Source organism: Podarcis bocagei, assembly GCF_964188305.1.
Source record: "Podarcis bocagei genome assembly, chromosome: 13".
In the NCBI taxonomy this organism is placed as follows: Eukaryota; Metazoa; Chordata; class Lepidosauria; order Squamata; family Lacertidae; genus Podarcis; species Podarcis bocagei.
In genome coordinates, this window is record NC_138138.1 from 9560511 (window position 1) to 9580388 (window position 19878).

General features: G+C 46.3%; 1 protein-coding gene and 1 long non-coding RNA gene across 5 annotated transcripts in view; one reads left to right on the forward strand and one right to left on the reverse strand.

Annotated features, from left to right (window-relative positions):
- The window catches only part of LOC308571473, a 351060-nt gene that overhangs the window by 214479 nt on the left and 116703 nt on the right, over positions 1-19878 (forward strand). The window lies entirely within an intron of this gene.
- LOC308571170 (transmembrane protease serine 11G-like) overlaps positions 1-19878 on the reverse strand; it is a 71352-nt gene that overhangs the window by 20157 nt on the left and 31317 nt on the right. For 2 of the 4 annotated variants that reach the window (XM_081166663.1, XM_081166660.1), the window contains exons 2-7: positions 17545-17764; positions 12337-12488; positions 9539-9660; positions 7760-7878; positions 6571-6638; positions 3174-3337 (exon numbers count right to left, since the gene is read on the reverse strand). In XM_081166663.1, the coding sequence (XP_081022789.1) occupies positions 3174-3337; positions 6571-6638; positions 7760-7878; positions 9539-9659 (472 nt within the window). In that variant the 5' untranslated portion in view covers position 9660; positions 12337-12488; positions 17545-17764. The remainder of the gene's footprint in view (positions 1-3173; positions 3338-6570; positions 6639-7759; positions 7879-9538; positions 9661-12336; positions 12489-17544; positions 17765-19878) is intronic. The other 2 variants (XM_081166661.1, XM_081166662.1) reach the window with 2 other exon arrangements.

Below are 19878 nucleotides of genomic sequence, written 5' to 3' on the forward strand. Positions count from 1 at the left end.
GTACTTTCCCCCCTTTCCAGTTCGATGCAATTAATAACCGGGCAGCGGCTGTTGCATATAAAAACATTTCTCTTATAGTTTTTGGGATATCACTGCCTAAAATTCCAAGTAGAAATGTTTATGGCTTCTTTGCAAATGTTAATTTAAAGGTCTTTTTCATCTAGTCCAGGATCTCAACTAAATACCTCTGGGAAACCCACAACCAGGACATGACAAAAATAGCCCTCTTCCCCCTCTTGCTCCCCAAGAACAGGTATTCATAGGCATTCTGACTGTATTAGTGGAAGTAAAATAGCCATCAAGACTAGTAGCAACTCATAGCCTCCATAAACTGATCTAATGCACCTTGTAAATTTGTCCAAGTTAGTGACCATCTTGTGGGGACAAATGCCATAGTTTAATGATTGTGAAGAAGCCTCTTATTTTATCTGCCCTGAGTCCCACTGTTCAGCGTCCTGGGATGACCCTGGGTTCTGGTATAAGGATAGAGGGAGAAAAATACTCTTCCTATCCACTTTTCCCACTGGTTGCCCAGATGGCTTCTCAGGGGCTGAAGACTGGTCTCATCTTCGGGGGCCAGAGCAGTAATAGTTTCACACATCCCTCATCCTCGCGTATATAATGCAACATCCACAAGTAGCTTGCGCCAATCGTGGTGCGGAACTGTCACCTGCCAATCACGACTGCCTTTTCATTTGTAGGGATAAAGCTATAATCTATTATCGTATTATTCATTCCCAGTGCAGCAATTTGCATAGTGCAACTCGTGCATTTTTTTAAAAAAATGGGCGATGTTTGTCATTGCACATATTTAAATCCAAATCATTTATTAATCAAAGACTCTTATGAAAAGACTATGTTATGGATATTAATAAGTCAACCAGAGTTAATTACCAAATGAATTAGCTAATTATTTGTTACAGGATGACTGGTTGCTATGCAACTCTTACCTTTCCTCTGCTCTTCCCAGGCACAGTCTTTTTATTTTTTTTTGCTCCCCGCAAAAACCAGAATTGCCATTTGTTGTGCTACAGCTTTAAAGAGCAGTTTTTGTGTGGGGAAAGCTCTGGGGCAGGAAAAAGCGTACTCAGACAGGTGGGCCTGTGTCTCATAAGCGTGGGGCAAAAGTTACGTGTGGATAAACCCTGAGTCTTCCTTTCAAAATATGATTAAGATGTAGCCCAATAAGCACACACATGAGGACCACCTCACTAATCACCACACCACTGCTTTTCCATAGGGTGGAATAACATAATTGTTGAGCCCTGTTGGACTATTTGAAAGACAGGCAGATCGGACCCTCCTGCAGAAGCCCCATGGAAATGGGTGGAAGCAGAGGGCCTTCTTGGTAGCCGCACCCGCCCTGTGGAACACCCTCCTATCAGATGTCAAGGAAATAAACAACTATCTGACTTTTAGAAGACATCTGAAGGCAGCCCTGTATAGGGGAGTTTTTAATATTTGATGTTTAACTGTGTTTAATATATTTTATTTGTGGGAAGCTGCCCCAGAGTGGCTGGGGCAACCCAATCAGATGGGTGGCAAATAAATAATATGTTGTTCTTGTTGTTGTTGTTGTTGTTTTGTTGTTACTATTACTACTGTGGAAGAGCATGGCCATGTTCTTGAACAGTTCCATAGAATTTTGTGGTGGAACCACATGCCCTTTGGGTTAGACCTATCTGTCTCCCACACTGTGTCAGGAAGAAACAGATGATTATACTTCCCATTAAACTTTATTGCCAAAATGCCTAGAAGGTCCATAAGCTCATTTGGTTAGAAGTATTAACTGCTGCTTGCATTTCTCCAGGATTGCTTTTCTAAGCAGGTCCTTGAAGGCACAGTGGAACCTCATCCATACTTCTGTCACTAGAGCTGGCTCTGAGACCATCTCAACCTCAATAATGGCATTGCCCTCTATCACAGACCTGATGAGGTTGTGCCAGAAGCACCTTTTCAGCTCCATACTACTCATTTGGGGCATGAGTTAGCCGGTCAACCCACTTTTTGATTGGTGGCATTATGAAAGGGTCACAGAGGTCCTATAAAGTACCTACTTAATCTAATCTATAGGGACGTGGGTGGCCCTTTGGGTTAAACCACAGAGCCTAGGACTTGCCGATCAGAAGGTCAGCGGTTCGATTCCCCGCAACGGGGTGAGCTCCCGTTGCTTGGTCCCTTCTCCTGCCAACCTAGCAGTTCGAAAGCACGTCAAAGTGCAAGTAGATAAATAGGTACTGCTGTGGCGGGAAGGTAAATGGCGTTTCCATGCGCTGCTCTGGTTCGCCAGAAGCGGCTTAGTCATGCTGGCCACATGACCTGGAAGCTGTACGCCGGCTCCCTCTGCCAATAAAGCAAGATGAGCGCCGCAACCCTAGAGTCGGCCACAACTGGACCTAATGGTCAGGGGTCCCTTTACTTTTACCTTTAATCTAATCTATCAGCTCTGTCTCTCAGTCAAAAATAGATATAATATGACCAAAATGCCCCGGTATGTAAACCCCTCATCCTGTAAGGTAAAGGTAAAGGGACCACTGACCATTAGGTCCAGTCGTGACCGACTCTGGGGTTGCAGCGCTCATCTCACTTTATTGGCTGAGGGAGCCGGTGTACAGCTTCCAGGTCATGTGGCCAGAATGACTAAGCTGCTTCTGGCGAACCGGAGCAGCACACGGAAACTCTGTTTACCTTCCCACTGGAGCGGTACCTATTTATCTACTTGCACTTTGACGTGCTTTTGAACTGCTAGGTTGGCAGGAGCAGGGACCAAGCAATGGGAGCTTACCCCGTCGCGGGGATTCTAACTGCCAACCTTCTGATCAGCAAGTCCTAGGCTCTGTGGTTTAACCCACAGCGCCACCCGTGTCCCCCTCGTCCTGTATGATTGCGTAATTCCTGAGCACAGCCAGCTGGGACAGCTGATGAAATGCAAGGCATGAGCTGGAAGACAAGGGTAAACTTGGCAGGCTGGAAATTGTGGTCAGGGCAGAGCTTAGCAGATGGCTCCATAGCAAAATCAATGGAGGCAGTTTGTCCACGAGAAGCAAGGAAGGGGAGCATGTAATAAATTTATGAGGCAACACCATATGCTTCAGGGCACAAAGCAGAGAAAGGAAAACATGGTGGGAGGAATCCAGTCAAGATTTTAAAAGGTAATAATGTCTGACACTTGCCTCTGAGCTTGTAAGATGAAAGGTCAATTCTCAAGGGCCATGTTGGCAACCTCAGCCTCCTCAGCAAAAGATCATTCACACTCATCCAGAGGGCCTCTTTCCTATCCAAGGCAATGAACCTAAACACCAGCACCACGTCTGCAAGCACGCCATTGTTGTCTTCACTGCAAAGAAAAACAAAGCCTCAGACAGCTGATCCGACAAGCCGGGGTATCGTCTACTAGAACTTTCTGCATAGGCGAGGCTGGCCCAGGACATCTGGGCAACTGAGGTGGAAGAAAATGAAAGAGCATCTCCACCTCCTACTAATTGATATGGCACACAGTTCGCTGGGATGCAGTGGAGGCTGTCACCCATTCGGACTGACAAGGCAGAAGGCAGGTGAAGCCCAAAGCCAGTAATTCGAGTTTTGGTCTCATCCTTCTCCTTCCTGGGTTCCACAAAGGCAACATGTAGGGAATGAGGAGGAGGCTGTATCGGCAGTGCCTACTACCTCTATCAGCCTGGTTGTAAGTAAGGAGGTAGAGGCTGGCTGAGGGCAAGCTAAGCTGGCTGGGGGAGTGCCCACTTGGCCCTAATGGACTAGCCTCCACTGCCCAGATGTTCTCCACTCTTGCATAACTCAAGAATGAACGGGGGCTGTGTAAGAAATATTGCTGAGCAATAGCTCTCAAGCACAGTGGTGTAGCATGGGTTGCCAGAGTCCGGGGCTGTGTAGAGGGTGGTGGGAGGGAAACTGCCTAACACATTTGACTGCCTAATGGCATCCACGTCACCCAGCAGATCACAGCCACAGAGATAAGAAAAGAAGAGGTGTTCCATTATCTGGAGAGGTCACTTCCTGGGTCTCAGGAAGAAGCCGTTTTCAACAGAGACCAGCAACGGAGGCACGCAGGGAGAACTGGGTGTTGAAATTTTGCACCCCTAACAATTTTGTGCCCAGGGCACCCCATGCCCCCTCCCACTACACCACTGCTCAAACAAGACATTTTGGGGTACCCTCCGAAACTTGAGGGTGGGAGTCTCCAAAAAGTTCCTGGGGTCTTACTTTTGGATGGTGCACCATCTGTTTTTAGCTCCTCTAGGAGCAAAGCCTCTTTCCCTGGTTGCCAAAATGAGCTGCATTCTGAGAGGAGCTTTGAAAAAGTTGAAAAGGGGTAGGGAGAGAGAAGGGCAATTCAACCACGGGGTGTAAGCCCCACCAAACAATTTTAGCTCCCCAAAAAAGGACTAGAATGGGCCTCCCTTGTGACTGGGGCAGCAACCTGTTCTGAGGGGGGTGGGATTTTCAATCAGTCTACCACCCCAAAACTGTGTCCTTGCAAGCTTCCATTCATTTTAACAGGGCTTGTGCATGATGTATTCCTCAGATCATATCTGTCTCTCTCCCACTTGCTCTCCTTAGTGACACCTTGAACCTGAGAGACAGCCGCCTCATCCATCCTATTAGTCATAGATCACATGACGCAGATGTAAAAGCCTGGCTCTGTGGAGCCCTGGCGGAACTGTTTGTGGCGTCTGCCTCTAGACTCCACCATTTCTCACCTTGGATCTTGTCATTTTCATTCCCTCAGGTGCACTATACACACACGCAAGCAAGAAGATGGGAATTTATTCCCATTTCTTGCAAGTCATCTGTTCCCAGCACAGCGAGTCAGGCACGGTTATCTTTATAAACATCTAAAAAGTTATAGAGCTGCGGAACGATTAATGGTTTTTAAATCATCCCACCTACTTTTAAAATCCGGCAGCTGGATTTATAACTGAGAAGAGGGTGGTATTTCTATTTAAATACGCTGTTGGCAAAGCCCAAGGCAAAGCCATTAAAAAAAAAATCAGGCATCCAATTTCACTGGAGAGCAATCAAGTTTATGAGCCCGTAACCAACAACCAGTCCGAGGTGTGTGAGAGAAAAGCACAAGACCCATTTGCCCCACTGCACAGACCATAATGAACTCTTTGGAAGAAGTGTGGGATGAAAGGAATAGAATTAATGCTGGCGAAAGTAAGCAGGTCTGGCCCTGTAAGTTGCTACCATGGGGTACTGCATAGGAACTACCTGTAAGCTTCTCTGATTTTTTGGGTAAATAACAGCGTAAAAGTGGAACGCAGTATCATATCTCATCATCATTTGAACAGCAGACTCAGAAACTGAGTCATGATGTGTACATAATCAAAATGGAATGAGTAATAAACAAAAGGGATGCGTCAATATGCTGAGGAGAACCTATACACAGTTCCCTGATGGAAGTGGAAATTGCCTCCTCCCCAGGGGCGTAGTGTCAGGCGTGTGTGCAGGAGCCAGGCCCTGTGACCAGTAGGACTTTGCAGGACTGGGGCCTTTCTAAGTTTGTTCTGCAGAGGCAAGGCGCGGCCGCACAGGTGAGGCCGATTGGTAACTCACAGCACCTGCTGGCAAGAGCTGGGAAGGGATATAAGGTCAGCATTTCCCTTTCGTTCTCTGCCACAGCAACACGTTCCCCTGCCTTGCTGTGTTTGACTCCTTGCTCCTCGGACCCTTGACTTCGTGACTCCTCGCTTCTTGATCCTCAGAGCTTTGACTTCGTGACTCCTTGCTTCCTAACCCTCGGACCCTTGGCTTCTTGACTCCTGGCTTCTGGACTCCGGTTCCTGCTCCCACCCCGCCATCTTGCCCCCGGTCCCGATGTCCCCAGCTGGGACTTCAACCGGCCATGAACCGGACTGTAACACGTAGAAAGGGAGGGGTGCGGTCCACCCCGGGTGTCATCCCTGAGGGGGTGACAAAATGGCACACCACAGGGGGTGGCACTTACCACGGGGCTTGGCCTACAGCGCGCCCGAGCCACGTGTCTCCCCTGGGAGTGATGCAGTGGGTCGGGGCCCTGCGCTGCCAGAAACGGCACTGTGGGGCTTGCATCTGCCAGGCAGACTCCGTGAGCAGCTCGCCACGCCACCCCCCTGGTCATCAGATCAATCTGAGCAGTGATGGGGATGGCCATGTCCACTCCTGGCGTGCAAGTGCAGCCCCCAAGAGTGAATTCAGACCTTGGGCCAAATGGAAAAAGGTTCCCCATTGCAACTAGAAGGTAAGGCCAATTCAGTGTCTAAAGACATCTTGGGCAAGCTGATTTACAGTTAAATTTACAATGGTACCTCGGGTTAAGTACCTAGTTAATTCCGGAGGTCCGTTCTTAACCTGAAACTGTTCTTAATCTGAAGCACCACTTTAGCTAATGGAGCCTCCTGCTGCCACTGCGCCGCCGCCGCACGATTTCTGTTCTCATCCTGAAGCAAAGTTCTTAACCCGAGGTACTATTTCTGGGTTAGTGGAGTCTGTAACCTGAAGTGTCTGTAACCCGAGGTACCACTGTATTCCAAACTTCACTTTTGGCCATAAAACATTTGCTTCACATACCGTAGATTTACGACCTGCGATTTGATCTTCCTTTTCTTCAACGGAGTACCTTCAAATGCCTCATTAATCTGTTGAAAGGAAGGAAAAGGTTGTTAGGCAAGCACATACCAGAATGCCTCAGAAAAATTTCACACACATTTGAAAATCTCTGCGCCACAGAATTAATCGAAATAACTTGCGATCTCTGTAAACCTAGCTATTGTTTTTTATCATCATCATGTGGTGTTTGTCATTCTGTACTTCACAATTTATGAAGAAGGTTTAGGGGTTGCAGGGTTTTTTAAGGATAGTAAACACATGGCTGGTAAATAAAACAGCTGAGAGAAAAAGAATACTTCACAATCCCGCTAAAATTATGGCCAGTCTTACAAGAATAGCCCTTGATAACTCTGCATCAGATTCTAGATTGCTGTGCCCAGGCTTTGTTGTTGTTGTTTATTCGTTTAGTCGTGTCTGACTCTTCGTGACCCCATGGACCAGAGCACGCCAGGCACTCCTGTCTTCCACTGCCTCCCACAGTTTGGTCAAACTCATGCTGGTAGCTTCGAGAACACTATCCAACCATCTCGTCCTCTGTCGTCCCCTTCTCCTTGGGCCCCCATCTTTCCCAACATCAGGGTCTTTTCCAGGGAGTCTTCTCTTCTCATGAGGTGGCCAAAGTCTTGGAGCCTCAGCTTCAGGATCTGTCCTTCCAGTGAGCACTCAGGGCTGATTTCCTTCAGAATGGAGAGGTTTGATCTTCTTGCAGTCCATGGGACTCTCAAGAGTCTCCTCCAGCACCATAGTTCAAAAGCATCAATTGGAGAGCCAGTGTGGTGTAGTGGTTAAGAGCGGTAGTCACGTAATCTGGGGAACCGGGTTCGCGTCTCCGCTCCTCCCCTTGCAGCTGCTGGGTGACCTTGGGTCAGTCACACTTCTTTGAAGTCTCTCAGCCCCACTCACCTCACAGAGTGTTTGTTGTGGGGGAGGAAGGGAAAGGAGATTGTTAGCCGCTTTGAGACTCCTGAAGGGGAGTGAAAGGCGGGATATCAAATCCAAACTCTTCTTCTTCTTCTTCTTCAGCGATCAGCACAGGCAATCTGGTTTATTCCTCATGTCACCCCAGCTTTCGTCAGTTATTTTTCTTTTTGCACAAAAAGTGGTGTTTAGAATGAGGGAGGGAGAAAGAAAGAAAGCCATTTTCACTTACAATAGTCTCAATGGTGGAGCTCAGGTCTCTAAATTCTTTCGAGGTCTGTTTTTCCAAACTTGGTTGGTACGGCACATTACTGATTCTAAAGGAAGCATTGTAAAAGAACAACTTCTGATCTGCAGCAAAGGAAGTGGAGGAAAGGAAGACGTTAAACAATGTTCATCTTCTCTTTACTTCGCCCCAATGTGGCTCATGCTATCTACAAGATCGTGGCACAGAGGTGAGCAGTCCCTGACAGAGGCGCTCTGTGTTTTTAACTCTGAAACAGAGCGCTTTCATATCTCTCTCTGCAGAGAAGGGAGAGTAGCAGGCTGCTCCCTGCCTTTCAGGAATATGTACGGTGCCCCAGACTGCATCCATACACCATAAATTTAAAGCATATTTATTTGTCCATAAAATATTTGTTTACCACTATTCATAAAAAGTATCACAGCAGTTTACAGTAATAGCCCATACAACCATACAGAAAGCACACAGACAAAAAGTTAAAATCAGAAATCGGCTAAATATTGTGGGAGGTTCATTGCCTGCATATACCTGGTGGAATAAAAGTTTTCATCAGGCATTTAAAGTTGGCACAGAAGACACCTACTTGAGTCTCCACTGGCAGAATGTTTCATAATACTGAGCTGATGACACTAAAGCATGGGTAGGCAAACTAAGGCCCAGGGGCCGGATCCGACCCAATCGCCTTCTAAATCCGGCCCGCGGACAGTCCAGGAATCAGTGTGTTTTTACATGAGTAGAATGGGTCCTTTTATTTAAAATGCATCTCTGGGTTATTTGTGGGGCCTGCCTGGTGTTTTTACATGAGTAGAATGTGTGCTTCTGTTTAAAATGCATCTCTGGGTTATTTGTGGGGCATTAGTTCCAGCTGCACGTTAGTTAGGTATTATTTGTCATTGTTCTCTCTCCCCCCAAAAAAGCTCAGCAGCTTTGGGGCATCGTCCCCCCAAAAGCAAAACAACTTTTGCAACCCCCCCCCCCGCAAAGCTCCAAAATTTTGGTCAGCCGCTCCTCCTGAAAAGCTCAACAACTTTGGGGAGCCCCCCCCCCAGAAAATAACCTCAACAAAAATCTCATCAACTCTGGGCACTTTGCGATAAATAGAATCATAGAATTGTAGAGTGGGAAGAGACCACAAGGGCCATCGAGTCCAACCCCCTGCCAAGCAGGAAACACCATCAGAGCACTCCTGACATATGGTTGTCAAGCCTCTGCTTAAAGACCTCCAAAGTAGGAGACTCCACCACACTCCTTGGCAGCAAATTCCACTGTCGAACAGCTCTTACTGTCAGGAAGTTCTTCCTAATGTTTAGGTAGAATCTTCTTTCTTGTAGTTTGGATCCATTGCTCCGTGTCCGCTTCTCTGGAGCAGCAGAAAACAACCTTTCTCCCTCCTCTATGTGACATCCTTTTATATATTTGAACATGGCTATCATATGACCCCCTTAACCTCCTCTTCTCCAGGCTTTGGTGGGTTTTGGTTTGGAGTTTGGGCACTAGGTCTCTAAAAGGTTTGCCACCACTGGCATGTGGAGACACTGTGCTCCCAAACTCCTCATGACCACTCCCAATGGCTTCATATAGATGTAAAACAGCACTGGGGAGATGACAGCACCCTGCAGAACCTCAAAGCACATGTTCCAGGATGAATGCCCTGGGCTAGAGGTTGTCTTGATCACAAAGCCTGGTTGAGACCCTTTTAACGTTTGAAAAGCTTGAAAACAGAGAGCAGTTCAGGCCAGATGGATTGGTAACAATTGATGCACTCACCGTATACCAGAAAATAAACCAGCAGGCCGACAACAAGGGCTATGACTGCAAACGCTGCTAGGACAATCAGCGCAATCATCCACGGCTCCAGGTATCTCGTTCTTGTTTCCATCCTAGGCATTCTGAGAGAAGTGGGCAAAAATGAAAGAATTATAGGTGAAAACACAGAGTGGGGAGATTGGAAGCTCCCCATGATGAAATAACCAGAGAGTAATAGCATGAGTTTTCAATCACATTTTAAATGCCCACTATGAAAGTGTGCTCTGTTTTCTTGCAAACCGTTATCTTAGAATTCAGTAAGTACATTAATACATGCAATGAATTATCTGTCCATGTAAACTTAAGTGAAATGGATATCACTTTCACTTAGATCCTATGAGCTTCAATGCCCTGTTTGGCCATTGTCCCTTATGCAAGTCATGATCGCATGAGGGGGAGAGCAGGGTCTCACCACACGTTGCTGGTCCCAGATATATATCCCTTTGCTGTCCATGGATTGAGGGACGGGAGCATGTACATGAAAGGGGGGCTGCCCTGTATTTCCTATTCAGAACCTCTATGTTCAGGGTAGGATCCTTATGTCTGCAGAGTAGGCTCCCCTCTATAGACATGTCCTCCCCCAGCTGTCAGGATGTGAAAGGCCAGCAGCTAAGCCATGGTATAGGACCAGCAGAGACAGCCCTTCTGTCTCCCATATGTGACTGTGAATTGTCTGAGCAAACAGGACTCAGCTGTCTCTAGTTACCAGGAATGCCCATTTCGTTTTTCTTGCTCTTTTGCCTTTATGTGAATATTTTGGGGTGCCTTAAAAAAAATAAATGTAACATGCACCCATTCTGAGAGGTTACTTCCATGTATTCCACCCTCTCCATTATACCCCCACCACCAGATAGTATAACTAGTACGACGTCTACTGTGAGTTCAATTGTTAAGCATTCTTACATTAAAAGAAAAAGATTAAAATCTTTTTTGAAACCAAGGATCAGTATAGAAATGCAAATGCGAATCACTGTATTTTAGCTCTATAAGACGCACGTCTCCCCTCCTAAAAAGTAAGGGGAAATGTGTGTGTGTCTTATGGAGCGAATGCAGGCTGCAAAGCTATCGCTGAAGCCAGGAAAGCCTTCAGGCTTCAGGGATAGCCGCACGAAGTCTCTTCAGGGCAATGGGAGGAACGCTCCCCTGCCCTGAAGAGGCTTTGCATGGCTATCCCAGAAGCCAGAACAGCAAGAGGGATCGCTGCTTTTGCTGTGCAGCGATCCCTCTTGCTGTTCTGACTTCGCTTCGCTGGAGAGGCGCTGCGCAGAGAGGGATTTTTTTCTTGTTCTCCTCCTCTAAAACTTGGTGCGTCTTATGGTCGGGTGCACCTTTAAGAGTGAAAAATACGGTATGTGGGGTGGGGTTGACTTGGAATTCAAGTGAGTGAGAAGGCTAGTCCTGTGCTTGGTAGTGTGTTGGTGGTTGGGGATTATTCATGAATGGACTAACAAAGGAGAAAGGAGATCAGGCAGCTGTAGGCTGTGAACCCCTCTGGTCCTTCTCTGAGCTTGGGGCTCCCTGATCCATCTTAGTAGTACTAGTGAATTAACATCAGATCAGTCAATGCTGGTAAACCATGTGACGCCAAGAATTCTGGATGAACATAGTGACCTGGCATGAGTGAGAGGTTTGTCTCGCTCAGTTGTTCCCAACAAGTATTGTGGTACAGTGTTAGCCAAGGCTCTATGGGCTGAGAGAAGAGTTGTCACAGTCTACCACAATCCCATCTCCTTCGCCAGATTTCTGCCCCGAAACCTCTCTGTAGCCGGTGCTGAGCTCTTGAGACAGGATAGACATTCTCTTAGGATGCCATCTGTTTCACTGCAAACAGTTTCTGTGTCTGAGCTGATGGAGATGATTTGAGGAAACTTCAATATCTATGACAAGGCTCCCTCTGTCAGTATTTCATGGCCTCCATTGCAACCATGGGTCTGTCTCAGATTAGATCATCTGATCTTAATATTTGGCAGGTCACATCCTTGATTTGGTGCTTTGTACTGGACAGGAGATGGGACGCGGGTGGCGCTGTGGGTTAAACCACAGAGCCTAGGACTGGCCGATCAGAAGGTTGGCGGTTCAATTCCCCGTGACGGGGAGAGCGTCCGTTGCTCGGTCCCTGCTCCTGCCAACCTACCAATTTGAAAGCACATCAATGTGCAAGTAGATAAATAGGTACTGCTCCAGCGGGAAGGTAAACTGCGTTTCCGTGCGCTGCTCTGGTTCGCCAGAAGCGGCTTAGTCATGCTGGCCACATGACCCGGAAGCTGTACGCCGGCTCCCTCGGCCAATAAAGCGAGATGAGCACCGCAATCCCAGAGCCGGTCACAACTGGACCTAATGGTCAGGGGTCCCTTTACCTTACTGGACAGGAGGGAGGGGATCTGAGATTTTGACTCAGGAACATAGGTATGTTTCATTGGCATGGGCAGATCATCATTTGGTGATGTGTAGCCTCACAGCATCCTCAAAATTCTGCAGGGGATAAGGGACCAATTTCGGTAGTCAACCCTTAGACGGATGGATCCAAATGGTTTTCAGATGACTCTGGGGGATATTTCTACTGGTGTGGTGTGCAGTTCAGCTGATGTCCTAGTTTGGCCATGATCATCCATACTGTAGCAGCACCCAGATTGGATGACTATAACGTACCTTGAGAGTGGGAGTGTCTAAGAAAAGTGATTGGAAATGTCTCATGGTGCAGAATGCAGGCATCAACCAGAAAATTGAGTAAAACTAGGGCTATGGACATATTACTTTACCTTCTACTCTTGAAGGGCTATCAGGGGACAGTTCTCTACGTGAAGTAGTCTTCTGTTTGAAGCACTTTCCAGTCTAAGTCTGGTTTAAAGATAAAGAGCTTGAAGACGGGAGAGCAGAAGGGGCCTTGAAATTGTGCATCATGAGTTGGCACCTGGACAACAAACAAAGCAGGTCATCTGGTCACAGCCTTCTCCACTATTATGGGATGCCTTTTACTTCTATTTAAATGACTAAGTGTTGTTGTTTTAATTTACATCTAATTTAATTAGCACATATACAATTAATGCAAATCCATGTCCTCTTTTCACCTCCTCTTTGTAATGCATTGCCTAATTTTTAGCTGCCCTACTAATACTAGATGGGCAGAAGAGAACCCAAGCAAGGCAGTGATGAACCCAAGCAATTGCTGATGCGCCAGATGTTGCAAGAGAGTATAACACTTTGGGCTTGAAATAGAACAGGGGTCAGCAAACTTTTTCAGCAGGGGGCCCTTCCACTATCCCTCAGACCTTGTGGGGGACCGGACTATATATATATATATTTGGGGGGGGGGTTGTGAACAAATTCCCATGCCCCACAAATAACCCAGAGATGCATAAATAAAAGCATACATTCTACTCATGTAAAAACACGCTGATTCCTGGACTTTCCGTGGGCCAGAATGAGAAGGCAATTGGGCCAGATATGGCCCCCGGGCCTTAGTTTGCCTACCTGAAATATACTTGGAGTCCTGTAGTGATTTCATGCTTTTTATCGCAGCTTGTAAAACAGTGATTGAATTGCCCCCAAACCTCAGGCTTTTATATACATTATTTACACAATGAGTCCCATCTGATTGGCTGATTCTGCTTCCCTCCTGGAGCCTGATTGGTCTTTTCCTGCAAGCCAATCAGTTGTTGCATTCTACTATTCTACCAGCCTAATGGGCTGATTAACTTCTTCCTGGAGCCTGATTGGCCTTCTCCTGCAAGCCAATCAGTTGTTGCCTTTTAGAATCCTACTTGCCTATTGTTCTATGATCCAAGGTTAGTACATAACACTACCCATGAAACAGAAGGTCTTCGGTTCCTGGTTTTGATGGAACTTTAATGAGAGCAGAGAACTTCCCGCTCTGATTCATCCAATGTTTTCTTCAAATTACAAAGCTACCTGGAGACACTAGCTACAGTATTTGTGTTGAGTAATTTCAAGCAAATCCTTGTTATGGGCTTGCCCACATTCTCTCACAATTTACTGGGTTCAACAATGAAAACCCCACATCACACCCAGGTTGTGACAAAGCACAACGGGGCCTACATGCTGTCCAGCTGAACTGAAAGAATCTAACATGCTATTTTGTGAACAAGGAAGAACAGAACAGAGAATCATGTCATTTTCGCAACTGTGAACTTTGCATTCGAATTCACCAAGCATTTTGTTGCTTATAAATTAGTCATGACTTTGTAATGGGCAACTCGTGAATTTGTGATGCAAATTCCTCATTATGCCAAAACAGCTTAAATTGACAGAGTTGTTTACCTGGATTAGCATGGGCCAAAATGGTAAATGAACTCATCTCCTTTGATTTTCCATCAAGTGTTGGAGCCAGAGTTCTTTAGAGATACGACGTGTTTTTCCAAGTAAACTAACAATTCAATTTGATATGGAAATTCAAAAACTTGAGATTTGCTTTCAGGGTAGATCTTAGAGGGTGTTTTTTTAAGCGTGGCACCTAGCAAACTGGAATGTCATTGTCAAGAACCGGTGCTCAACATAAAAATACAGCAAATTAGCACCAGTTCCTCTTTAATTTATTATAGTTGCATGGGAACACACACAACAAGGCATGATAACTGTTACATCTGTGTAATGTCACAGCACATAATGTCATCCTGCTATCATCGCATATTCCTGAACGCCATGGTGCCACTAGGAGATGCAACCAGTAATGCCATGGCATTTCTAGGATTGAGGAATGGGTACAAGGAAGGTGGGGGTTGGGGAGACAAGATGGGGACATATTGAAAACAAAACTATTGCAACCCATGCCAGAATTTCAGATATGATTTCACTACAACACTGTATCTCCATAATTTTTCTATCAGCCATTATTGGCTAAGGACTATGGAATAGTCATTTCTCAAATGTGCCCCTTCTCAAATATGACTTCTCTACAGTCACGTTTTATCTCCCAAACACGTTGCCTTGACAATGAATTGCGCTTTGAATACCAGCTGATTCAGTTATTCTCCTCCATTTTTGCTCTCCACAGCTGAGGATGCAATGATCCGCTGTCCACAGGAACAATCAAAATATCCAGTGGTATCATCAATAAACTGTTCCTAACCCACTAAGCCTCTCTTTTGCAAAGTCATGAGCCACATTCTGAGCATAGCTCCCCTTGTGATTTAAAAACAGGTTGAAGATCTTGCACACACTATTGCATATTGCCCTTTGTATTATGTGATGTATGGAAGTGAGAGCTGGACTGGACCATAAAGAAGGCTGATCACCGAAGAATTGATGCTTTTGAATTATGGTGCTGGAGGAGACTCTTGAGAGCCCCATGGACTGCAAGAAGATCAAACCTCTACATTCTGAAGGAAATCAGCCCTGAGTGCTCACTGGAAGGACAGATCCTGAAGTGGAGGCTCTAATACTTTGGCTACCTCATGAGAAGAGAAGACTCCCTGGGAAAGACCCTGATGTTGGGAAAGATGGAGGGCACAAGGAGAAGGGGATGACAGAGGATGAGATGGTTGGACAGTGTTTTCCCCAAGCTACCAACATGAGTTTGACCAAACTGTGGGAGGCAGTGAAAGACAGGAGTGCCTGGCGTGCTCTGGTCCATAGGGTTACGAAGAGTTGGACACGACTAAATGACTAAACAACAACAACAATTATATGCTCAGCAACATTACTTGGGGCAGATCTTAGCAAGCAACGCAGGAAAGTTCATCCACAAGACTGTAATCTACCTGCTGCACTGACAAGATATGTACTGTATATGTTCACTGCAAAGATTGGATAGCACATGTTCTATCTGCAGGAACATCATCCTTGCGGAGATAATTAAGGAATAATGCTGTGACTTGCTAGGGAGATTCAGAATTTTAAGTTTATGCTTTTAAGGAATTCAGTTTAGGTTTGCATACAATCTCAACACACACACATCACACATACTTGTTGCTATGGCTGATGGCTGATGCAAATAAAGTTTCATACACACACACACACACACACACACACACACACACACACACTTTCATTAACTTGATACAAATACGTAGTTCCCTTTGTCTGTTGAAGGTTTGTTTGTTTTATGGTGGTCTGATGAGTAGGTACAAAAAAAACCAGTGTGAAAGCATGGCAAATGAGGCAGTGCAGAAAATGGCACCAGTTGTTGAGGACAAGCCAACAGAGAAAGGCCATCAGTCTCGTGCCCGGCATATTATCAGCTGCATCTGTCTGCCTATTATTGGTGACAGAATAATGAACTAGATTGACCTTTAGTCTGAATAAGTAAGGCAGGTGTACTGCCTCTGCCATTCAACTTTAACTGGTGGTAATCCAGTTGGATTGAGTCAGCTCCTTTGAGATGAATGGGAGCTGCACAACAGCGTCTACTTGTTTCAAAGGAGAACTTAGTGGCGGCCTCTGTCTATTCTTAGCAACATTTCACATTTGCCCATGAGAACATTTGTGCCCCCATTTCTAAAAACACTGAGTTTTAGGAAAAGAAGGAGATATTCTGACGAGGAAGACCAGCAATCGCAAGACTCAGAATACAACCACGTGTTATGCAAGTGGAATTTATGTCAGTAATTTGCAGTTCCACCCCACCCACCCCCAACTTATTGCTCTTTTCCCCAACTGCAAACCCCATTCAGTTATTCGTTGCTGGTGGCAGAAGTCAATGCCATAGCCTGTGATAGATCTCCCCCGAATGTAATCAATTGATGCCCAGCTATGATATGACCACAGGACATTGTCTAACTTGGCAGAGTTGCAAAATATGAAGGAGAATAGCAGGGCTCTTTTCCTCCTGTCAGTGGTGTGGAATACAGTGGTACCTCGGGTTACAAACGCTTCAGGTTACAAACACTTCAGGTTACAGACTCTGCTAACCCGGAAGTAGTACCTCGGGTTAAGAACTTTACCTCAGGATGAGAACAGAAATCGTGTGGTTGCACTGGGAGGCCCCATTAGCTAAAGTGGTACCTCAGGTTAATAACAGTTTCAGGTTAAGACCGGACCTCCGGAACGAATTTAAGTTCTTAACCTGAGGTACCACTGTAGAGGGTTTTAGTAGGTGCTGCTTTCTTCCTCCTCTTGTACTCAACTGTTAGAAGAAAAGGCCCCTTGCTGTCTCCCAGAGGTCTCATACAGTGGGACTCTGCCAACTAAGAGAACCTGTACGGTTCCAGAAGGGCTATGCAAACTCCAGGTCCCATGGTCTAGTTTCCCCATATAACCACTTCACATTTAGAATCATAGCATCTTAAGAGTTGGAAGGGATCCATAGCTGTCAACATTTCCCTTTTCTTGCGAGGAATCCTATTCGGAATAAGGGAATTTCCCTTAAAAAAAGTTAACAGTTGACAGCTATGAAGGGATCTTGAGAGGGTTGTCTAGCTCAAAACCCTGCAAGGCAAGAATCTCAGCTAAAGCATCCATGGCAGATGGCCATCCCACCTCTGCTTGTAAACCTCCAAGGAAAGCATGTCCACCACCCAGTGGCGTAGCGTGGGGGGGTGCAGGGGGGGCCGGCCGCACCGGGCGCAACATTCTGGGGGTTAGGGTTAGGGGGCGCAAATTACTTGCCTTGCCCCGGGTGCTGACAACCCACGCTACGCCACTGCCACCACCTCTCGTGGGCGTCCGTTGCACTGCCAAACAGCTCTAACCGTCTGAAAGTTTTTCTGAATATTTAGTGAGAATCTCCTTTCTTTCAACTTGAAGCCATTGGTTTGAGTCCTACCCTCCAGAGCAGGAGAAACGAAGCATGGTCCCTCCTCCATGTGACAGCCCTTAAGATATTTGAAGATGGCTATCATATCGCCTCTCATTTTCCTCTCTTCTGGGCTAAACATACCCACATCCTTCAAGCGCTCCTCATAAGTCTTAGTTTCCAGACCCTTGTTCATCTTGGTTGCCCTCCTCTGCACACTTTCCAGCTTGTAAAACAACAACAACAACAAAAAACCCCATGGGTAAAAACCACCTACCAGATCGCATTGACCACTTCAGCATGCAAGCCCTCAGTAAGAAGTTGCCTCTAGACCTGACATCACCTCCAGGTTGCTGGTGATATCTGATGCAAAGGACGTGACCCAATATGCTGAGGTATCACTCTGTGTCTTGCTCCTCCCTTCATCCAAGACAAGACAGCCTGCAGCTGAAGATCTCTGTCTGCGGTGACCAGACCGGTTCAGGGAGGTGCCAGATCTGGAGGGACATGATGGGGAAGAAGCATTTGAGGGATCAAGCATCAAAACATGGCAACTATTCCAACAAGACAAACCCCACCCCTCCATTTGTAAACAACAATACAGTGGTACCTTGGTTTACAACCATGATCCGTTCCGGAGGTCCGTTTGTAAACCAAAACAGGTTATATAATAATAATTTATTATTTGTACCCTGCCCATCTGGCTGGGTTTCCCCAGCCACTCTGGGCGGCTTCCAACAAAGACAAAAAATACACTAAAATGTCACACATTAAAAACTTCCATGAACAGGGCTGCCTCCAGATGTCTTCTGAATGTCAGGTAGGTGTTTATTTCTTTGACATCTGGTGGGAGGGCGTTCCACAGGGCGGGTGCCACTACCGAGAAGGCCCTCTGCCTGGTTCCCTGTAGCTTTGCTTCTCGCAATGAGGGAACCGCCAGAAGGCCCTCGGCACTGGACCTCAGCGTCTGGGCAGAACAATGGGGGTGGAGACCCTGCTTCTGGTATACTGGGCCGAGGCTGCTTAGGGCTTTAAAGGTCAACACTAACACTTTGAATTGTGCTCGGAAATGCACTGGGAGCCAATGTAGGTCTTTCAAGACCGGTGTTATGTGGTCTCGGTGGCCGCCCCCAGTCACCAGTCCAGCTGCCGCATTCTGGATTAATTGCAGTTTCCAGGTCACCTTCAAAGGTAGCCCCACATGGAGCGCATTGCAGTAGTCCAAGCAGAAGATAACTAGAGCATGCACCACTCTGGCAAGACAGTCTGTAGGCAGGTAGGGTCTCAGCCTGCGTACCAGATGGAGCTGGTAGACAGCTGCCCTGGATACGGAATTGACCTGCGCCTCCATGGACAGTTGTGAGTCCAAACTGAGTCCCAGGCTGTGCACCTGGTCCTTCAGGGGCACAGTTACCCCAGCTCCTGCCAACCTAGCAGTTCAAAACACGTCAAAGTGCAAGTAGATAAATAGATACCATTCCAGCGGGAAGGTAAACAGCATTTCCGTGCACTGCTCTGGTTTTGCCAGAAGCGGCTTGGTCATGCTGGCCACATGACCCGGAAGCTGTATGCCAGCTCCCTCGGCCAGTAAAGCGAGATGAGCACAGCAACCCCAAAATCGTTCGTGACAGGACTTAACTGTCAGGTTGCGAACCAGGACACGCACTTCCGGGTTTGACATGTTTGTAATCCAAAACATAAGCAAACCAAGATGTATGCAAACCAAGGTACCACTGTAATCCTGAATAGTAACAACCTCATGGGCAGCATTGACCACAAAAACCTAGAACCGCAAAGCTTCCGAAACAGAAAACTGCAGGTAAGATGCAAAATGTAGTCCAGTTTAGTGGCCCGGGTGGGTTAGGTATCTTCTGAAGTATCAGCCAATGGGATGAATTTTATTTATAATTGACCCATTTGGATGATATTTCTAAGCAGTCCATGAGTGATAATATTCAAAAAGCCAAAAGTCCTCTTCTAAAAGCAATTGAATAATGCACGATGCAGCAACAAATGCAGAAATAGTTTGAAGTGATTTCCCTGTCGACACTGGTGTAGTAAATGCAGACATTACAGCATGATAGGGCAGGAAAATGACAGGCTGAGGCGTGTTGTAACTAGATGTAGGTGGAACATTTATTCCCAGATTACAAGAAGAACCTATTTGTCTCTTCCAGTTGCCTTCTATACAGAAATTTAGCAGCGGACGTTTTTCCTATCGTGGAGATAAAGTGATGAAAAAAACTTCACTTTACTTAATTTCTGTGTGTTAGGATTCAGGAAAAGTGTCAGCAATCCTATGTGTTTCTAAGGATTCTCCTGAGATTGCTTTTTAAACCATTTCTAAAATTGAACCCTTCTTACTTAATTGTGCAAAACGATATTCACAGAAGAGAGCGACAGCTGTGTTCGGCACTGGCGCCTCAATACAGAATGAGTTCTCAAAAGGAACCTAGAGTGTAATTAGTCTGTGGAACTCATTACAACATGATATTTTAAGGCAATGATTAAGCAAGATTCAGAGAAGGAAAAGAACTGGGAGACTTGAAAATGCCCGCAGGGGAATTATGATTAATGCTACCAAGCCCTTTGGGAAGGGATTACTCTTGAC